General features: G+C 41.8%; 1 protein-coding gene across 3 annotated transcripts; it reads left to right on the top strand.

The window, feature by feature from the left end:
• The first annotated feature begins 4,941 nt into the window (after positions 1-4,941).
• On the top strand, positions 4,942-7,809 carry LOC147635027 (cyclin-dependent kinases regulatory subunit 2-like). 3 transcript variants are annotated; one of them, XM_086803461.1, is made up of 4 exons: positions 4,942-5,093; positions 6,625-6,685; positions 6,909-7,100; positions 7,612-7,809. In XM_086803461.1, the coding sequence occupies exons 1-3, from the start codon at positions 5,041-5,043 to the stop codon at positions 7,092-7,094; spliced, it is 300 nt and encodes a 99-aa protein (XP_086659587.1). In that variant the 5' UTR covers positions 4,942-5,040; the 3' UTR covers positions 7,095-7,100; positions 7,612-7,809. The 3 variants fall into 3 exon arrangements, with proteins under 3 accessions (XP_086659587.1, XP_086659586.1, XP_086659585.1); XM_086803460.1 differs by lacking the exon at positions 7,612-7,809 and adding an exon at positions 7,186-7,493; XM_086803459.1 differs by lacking the exon at positions 7,612-7,809 and adding an exon at positions 7,182-7,493.
• The last annotated feature ends 334 nt before the right edge of the window (positions 7,810-8,143 follow it).

Raw genomic sequence — 8,143 nt, 5'->3', positions numbered from 1 at the left:
CTACCCCCTCTCAAATCATTCTGTTTGCGGAAACAATCTCTTGCCATATGTCCAAATTTGCCACAGTAATGGCATTCCACATCTTGCATAGAATTTTGTTGGCCTTGCCAACGTCCTCTACCACGGGGGTTACCTCTACCACGGGGGTTACCTCTACCTCTCTGAGGTGTATATCCACGACCACCTCGAGCACCATATGAAGGCTGAAAAGTCTATTGTGGTGATCTGTCCTGCCATCCATGACCATTACCACCACGTCCACGTGATGCGAATCTCCCCCTGCCTCTAAATCCCCTTTGGGAATAGAAAACCTGATTTCTGCCATTATCATCATGGCTAGTATATGCATCCAGAAATGAATCACTGAGTTTGATTTCCTCAACCAGCAAGAGTGAAACCAACTCATCAAAGTCTGGTAAACCTGTACTCTGAACTGAGATAGATGTATCAAATGATTTATATTCCTTGCCAAGACCACGCAAGGTAATATCCACCAAATCATCATCAGGCATGGGGGCATTTATTGTTGCCAATGCATTTGCAAACTTCTTTATTTCTTGCACATAATCATGGATGCTCCTTTTATTCCTTTTCACATTATGTATCTGCTGTCAACTGAGACTTGCGAGTACTCGTGTCTGTATCAAACATCTTAACCAAAGTATCCCATGCATCTTTGGGATTCTCAGCATCCTGTATGTGTATAGGCATAGCATCAGAAATACATATAGATAGATAATGCAGCACTTTGAATACTCTTTTTGACCATTGCTTATGAGCAATAACCTGTTGTGTAGGTTGTCGAGGTAGCTCAGGCTCTGGCTCAGCACCTGTAATGAGATTCCAAAATCCTTTTCCTTTCAAGAAACTTTTTATCCGGTACTTCCATGCCTGGAAGTTCTTCGTATCCAGCTTTTCACCAACAATCTGTACTGGATTATCCGACATGTTTGCTCAATGTGCACCTTCCGCACTCGTCTAAATCTGTAACCGAGCCTTCCTCATCTCAACCACACTCCAATGAGTGTTCCAGATACTCCAAAGTAGCCAACAGTCTTCAATTTTGATGTAGAAAATAAACCTGTATGCATCCAAGATGAACTGACTCACACAGTCCGGGATACCCTGCTTTAATACGGTTTCCAAGGCTCCAAATCACAATGTAGTGGTGCAATCAAGTATGGGAAACTTGCATTGACACCTAAACAACCTCAATGTAGAGTATCAACACCATCTGACATGTGTACATATCAACTTTTTGAAAACCCCTTTCTCTGTTTTGGAAAAAACTAAAAAAACCAGTAGTAAAATGGCTCTGATTTCTTCAATATTTATCCAAATTGAGCAACCAGGCATTCATTAGCTTAGCAATAGTGTCCAATAACTCCATGTAAGAGGAATTTGTCCAATTGTTTAAGACCAAAGATTAATTACTCAATTAAAATTGCTCTGTTTCTCTGCAACCAGTGGACAGCCTGTTTAATCAGCTCATTCCCAGCCCAATTAAGCATAATTGATCAAACCAACCATGTAGCCCTCTTCTCCAATGTGTATAGCAACCAATTTCTAAAGCAATTGTGAAGGTAATCAAGCAACCGAGTAATAATCGACCTCCTCGTAGCAAAAAAGTCAAAATTCTACCCTGTTTCTCTGTAGGAGCTGTGCCGCCTGCTCTACAGGGATTTGTGGATGATTATAATACTAATTGATGATGTATTCAAGTCCCAAACACACTTGGGTATGTGTGCAACTAGTCAATGCTTGGATTTTTGCCAAAAACATGCTCCAAATGCATCAAATCTTCACCTCCTTTTCTCTGTTTTGTGAGAGCTCAAAAAACAGAAATTTCCATACATTCATATGCATCCAAATTGCTCCAAAATGAGTTTAGGGCTCGCATAGGAGTTGCCAATACATTCCTCTTTGTCAAATACATGTGTCTTTTGCCAGAATCACTTCTATTTCACCATACATCAGTGTTTCCAAGCGTAAATGAAAGCTTCCAAAAACCAAAAATTTTCTTTACTTTGATTTGCTCTAATTTGCTTTGTCTTTGCCTGTATCACATTGCAATCCGCTCAAGGATGTTTAGAAGACCTTACCCGATAGGCCAAGCTCTCAGATCTGATAAGAATCGGTGTGCTCCAAGCTTCATAGCTCCAATGGCAAGCTTCACAGCTTCTCTTCACAGCTTCTTCTCCCTCTTCTCTCACTCACTCATCATAAACCCTAATAAACAGCACAAGGCTCTGATACCATGTTGAAAGAACGGTAGAGGGGGAGGAGACACACACACAGGAGCAAACCCTAATGTATATTGCAAACCCTAACCATAGAGGGAAGCCATCTTCCTTCTCACACAAAGCATAATGCCATAATCCATAATACACACAACACACTATGAGTTGTGTCCACACACATCTAACCCTAGCTAATGTCCACACACTATGACCAGCTGGACACGCGGTCATTTATGTCTCACACATGTTCCTACCTAACATGCCAGCACATAGCATAGCTGGCTCACACTGACATCGAGCTTGAATCTCAACACATCAACCATGGGAATGGTATGCTGAACTACTTCTGGGGGTACACCTTTCATGTCTGTGTACTTCCAAGCGAAGCAATCCTAGAACTCAGTCAATAAAGCGATGAGCTCAGTCTCTTCTTCCTTTGAAAGGTTTTCTGCAATAAATATTGACCTCGAGTCTTCACCCAAGCCTACTAAGTTTACTTCCTTGACCTTAGTTAGACCGTTATATGAGGTCCTAGGTTTCCCACTATCAGACCTCTGAGCCGAATCATAATGGACAAATCGGTCGGCCATGTGGAAGGTGTTAAAGTGATTGGGCACCTGTCTCTTGTCTCTTCTACTTTAGCACTTTCCTCATCAATTAGCCTTTTGGCTTTTTTTTCAGTAGTGCTAACTTTTTGTTGTGTGCCTTGCGTGCGGAGCGGCAAAGCTTCTCTAGGGTTGGTTTAGGTTCGGTGGGTTTTGCTGGCTGTGGGATGGTAGTGTGGACCAAAAGAGAGATGTTTGCAAACTCTTTTTGCCACATCTCATTGAAATGCTCTTGCGCTTTCATAGCACCCACATATTTCAACCAGTGGGTTTCAGAGTCGTTTGGGAAGACATAACTTTCCAACCCAGAGAATCCCTCAGGCCTATGAATTCTATGGGAGCGTGTACTCCCTGATGGCTTTGCTCTAACAGCCTGTTCAAGCTCTTAGGTGGCAACATCAGGCAAGTATGCTGAATTGAGCATGTATATTGATGTAAGCTCTTGCCCATCTACTGTGGCAAACCTTATGCCAGTGCATCGAGGTAAGATATCGAGGGTGTTGAGATGTCAAGCTCAACATGAGTTGACACGCACGAGGCGTCTGCATGATCATTCGACATTTACATCACTAGCAGGTTTGGTAGCTGGCACCGACATATCTTCGCGCCATAGATTCTACAGTTGGAATACACCGACTAGTCCACACCTACCCACTCCACTTAGCGTGTTCACATTATAGACCGCTTGTATATACTCCATTATGTGTGTTAGTCACTTTATCTTCTTTGTAGACCTCTTTTGTTGTGTGAAGAAAAGAAGAAATTTTAGCCTCTCACCTTGTGTGTTCTCTTCCAGGGTTTGTGTGAGTGTGTGTGTGCTTGCAAGAGCTCAAGCTCTCTTCTTCCCTGTATCTTTTCATGGTATCAGAGCTTGGTTCATGCTAAGGAAAGCAAGAGAAGCACAGGAAGCGATACGAGGGTAAGAGCTTCATCTACTCTTCCCCCTTTGTGTTAGCTACTACACCCTTGTCGAGAGCTCTTTGGGAGGCATTGACAAATGAACTTTGATTGAGAAGCTTTCTTCGCGGGAGTAGAGCTACAAGGCAACTATATAAAACTAACACCAAGGCACGAAAGATTCAGTTAAAGAATGAGCTTCATACTCTGGAGAAGAAAAACATGTCTGTGAATGATTATGCCTTGAAAATCAAGGGAATTGTGGAATCCCTTGCATCAATTGGTGTTTATGTGTTGATGATGATGATAAGGTGGAAGTGTGTCTACGTGGTCGCGGGCCACAATACAAGGTGTTTAAGACATCTATTCAAACTCGAGAGAACATTCCCAAGTTCACAGATTTGGTGTCAATGTGCTAATCATTGAAGATAAGAATTTGCGTGAAGATCAACAATCTTCACAAAACAAAAACAGTTCAAAGCATCAGGCCTTCTACACAAGTTCAAGTAGAGGAAGAGATACAGGTTGTGGACGTGGCCAAGGTAGTGGCTGAAAAGGTAATCACAATTGTGGTCAGCCCGCCGCCGCGCAACAGTCGTCCCAGGATTCACAACAACAACAACACATAGGTGGAAGAGGCCAGTTTAGAGGTAGGGGGAGTCAACGAGGTCGTGGTAATTGGCAAAGGCAACAAACGATACACGAAACTGTTTTTACTGTGGTAAGCCTAGACATGTGTCGACAGATTGCTATAAGAAGCAGAGTAACATGCAAAATAGAAAAGTGTAACAAAACAACTATGCGTCCTCTAGCAAAAATAATGAGGATAATGAGAGGTTGTTTGTTATGCAACATGTTGTTAATGTTGTGTCTGAAAATGATGTAGCAGCATGTAAGGACAATGTATGGTATGTTGATTTAGGTGCTTCGAACCACATGACAAGTCACGGTGAGTGGTTCAAGGAAATGAAGAGTCTTGAAAGACCAGGTTTTATTGAAATAGGGGATGACATTGCCCATGTTTAGTGTTGTATACAACACAGATAAAAGTTGTGAATATACAACCCAGATAAAAGAGGCTATTTCCATGTAGGTGGTAAAAAACCCACGAAATGAAACTGAAATGAAATGTGATCCATTTGTAAGGTTTGAAAATGTGACCCCCTCATTTTCCCACTATTTTGAGTCGTCAAATCCTCTTTGCCGCCGCTCCCACATTTTTAATTTTGTAGTTTTTTGTTTTGTACAGACCTCCACAGGGTTCCTGCTCTTGCCGACCTCTTCCTTGTCTTCCAGCTATGCCTCAGATACAGTACTCCGAGAAGTATTTCGACGATGTCTACGAATATAGGTCTGTGGCACCCTCTCTCTGTGTGTTTGATTGCTAGTCTTTCAAATTCTTGGAACTCTCCTCCCCTGTCGATGGCTTTCTTTAATGGGATCTGAGGTGAGGGTTTCATCTTTTCTATCTCTTGGTCTTTCAAGTTTGATCCCTAATCTACTTTTCAACTTTTTGCTGCTATGTCGGTGTTTCTGCTGCACTGCTAGGGTTTCTGTTGCATTGCTAGCTGTCAGGGTTTCCATTGCAGCTACGGTTTCTGTTCTACGGCTAAATTTTCTTTTGCACTCTCAGGTTGCTGTGATAGGGCTTTCCTTTGTACTCTTGAAAATTGTCGTGGCTGCGCTGTCAGGGTTGCGACTCTGTCTTTGAAACTCTAGAGATCGTCTTGCTATATCCTCATCTCGTCGTCTCCATATCATCTTTTGGAATTCTGTCGATGCTGTTATTTTAGTGCAGATTTCTATCCTCCTGAGATTGTCGTATTCGAGATTGCTGTAGGGATTTTCATATCAGCTAGTTAGGGTTTTCATATCAGCCATTGAAATGTGTAAAGACAGTAGTTAGGGTTTGCACCTTCTGTTTCAGAGATTGGGGCGTGTGGGGGGGGGGGGGGGGAGGGGGGGGGGTTACACTGTCATTGTTAGGATTAGTCACAACCTAGGGATGATGCGGGCTTTTCTTATGCCTTGTACTTGGGTCGTTGCAGCGTGTAGGGTGGTCTCATTATTGGGGTTTGGGGGGGGGTTGGTGGTCTGTTTTTTTTTGTGTGTACTAGCAACACAGTCTCTTTCACCCCTTTGTGGACAGTCTCTTTCACCCCTTTGTGGAGTAAGAAATGGGCCAGAATCGAACTCACATCTTGGGAGGAGAAGTGTGCCATCTTAACCACACAGCTCATCTTGGGAGGAGAAGTGTGCCATCTTAACCACACAGCTCTTGTACCCACCAATGGGAGGTCATTGTTATGGATGAGGAGGGTTTTCTTCAGCTTTCAAATGCTCTTTTGCCCTGTTTGGCTGTTGGGGAAAGTTTTAACGTTCCCCTGTGTATGATTATATAAGTCTTAGACGCAGTCACTGATATGTCATGTTTTTGAAACAAGGTTGTATTTGCTCTCTACCGAAATTCATGTTTGCTAGTGTGCAAGTGCCTATGCATGTAATGCTGGTTTTAAGGTCATGTCTAAGCTTTTCACCAGTGATAATAGATAGCATTTATTGTTGGAGAAGCTTTGCATTTTCTCTAATGCTCCTTATATATGTACACGAGTGTGCTTGCATGTATCTGTGCGTTTCCGATACAAACCTAAGATTTCCTCTACACATGTATGTGTAGATGTGTATGCCTTTAATTCAAGGATATTGTTGCTCCATGCGCATGGATATATTGATGTGTGTTCTTTATGCAGGGTAGGCGTGAGTGTATGTATGCACATGGATATGGCGTGTATGCATTTGCATTCTGTACATATATGTGATGTTGTTTATTCATGGACAGTAATGTCTACCGATTTAAATGCATATTTTCTTTACTTCTACAGGCATGTGGTTTTGACCCCTGAAATCACCAAATTGCTTCCCAAGAATCGCCTACTATCAGAGGTATGCTGTTCCTGCCCAGCTCCATTACTGTCAGTGTGTATATTGTTCCAGTTTTGTTGCATCATTTCACCCTAGTTTTCAGTCTCATTTAAAAGTCCAAAATTCTGCTCATTCATTCCTTGCCCAGGATATATATATATATATATATATATATATATATATATATATATATATATAATATAGTATTAAATTCCCTTTTTCTTTACATGTGGCATTATGAAAGAGTGAATGGCGAGCTCTTGGAGTTCAGCAGTCCCGTGGTTGGGTGCACTATGCTATTCACAGGCCAGAACCTCACATTATGCTCTTTCGACGCCCCCTGAATTATCAACAAAATCAGCAGCAAGCAATGAACAACACCTCTCAGCCACAAGCTCAGGCTTCTCAGCCAGTGGGAATGAAGGCTTGATTATGTGTAAGTAGCAGAATAGCCACCCTTAGTCCATTTAGGATTTTGCAGTGTTGTGTTGCTTGAGTGACTTAATCATGCTTGCAGGCAGGCATGGCCTTTGGTTTGCTTTTCGATCGTGAATCGCCAGCAACACCTTCTAAAGCCATTTGAACATTCCAGGAGCACTTGAGTAGCTGAATCTGGTTTTGGGGATGTAGATCCCTTACCTACATAGTGTAGTTAATTCGCATGCAAGTAGCTGCCTTTTGTCCTATTTTTAGTATTTACATGTTCTACGGACATAGTAAAACTGGTGAGGGTCTTGGGGGGATTCTCATGTGGATAATGAATGTATAGGCAGTTTAAAGTCACTCTCAACCTTGCTTTTTGGGTTTAATGAATGCCTCGTTCAGGTTCCATCTTTAATCTACTTTTTGGGTATTTGCTGAATGGGTTTCTCACTGATGCTATCGTGAATCTGGATGCCTGTGCTGCTTCTTATGAATCTGATTATGGGTTATATAATTCTCTGTAGGGATCTACATAGATGCCACTATGATTATGCCTGTTGGGGTTTTTCACGGGTGTCACCAATAAGCAGGTGGGGATTCTTCAAGGGTGTCACAATTCAGTTTGTTGGGGTCAGCTATGAGTGTCATTATAATTCTGCTCGCTTTTGTGTAACCTGAGTGCTTATTTGGGGTTTTCATGGATGCCATTAGTTTTATGGGAGCTTGTTGGGTCTCCAGTATAGCAATAAAGTGAGCAAATGGCATTTACTATCATAAGTAGACTTATCAGATGATCGGTTCTAGTTTGACTTTGCCTTGTGATGTGGTTCTTTAAATATCTGTCTTTGCACATGTAGCAGCACATCTACAAACACAACTAAAATCTTTGAGATCAAAATAAAACACAATCCAAATAAAGAAAATTTTGATATGAACTATTGTAAACACCTTGTATGCATGCGATCTAATTCCACATTCTTGGACAAAATAAAGAAAATAATAAATGACATGGTATAATAACTTGGCTCAAGATATATGTTCTGCATTCTTGGACAA

This window comes from Cibotium barometz, chromosome 10, assembly GCF_041138505.1.
Source record: "Cibotium barometz isolate CiBa-2024 chromosome 10, ASM4113850v1, whole genome shotgun sequence".
Taxonomy (NCBI): domain Eukaryota; kingdom Viridiplantae; phylum Streptophyta; class Polypodiopsida; order Cyatheales; family Cibotiaceae; genus Cibotium; species Cibotium barometz.
The sequence above is the reverse complement of the archived record's forward strand: the minus strand, read 5'-3'. Positions and strand labels throughout refer to the sequence as shown.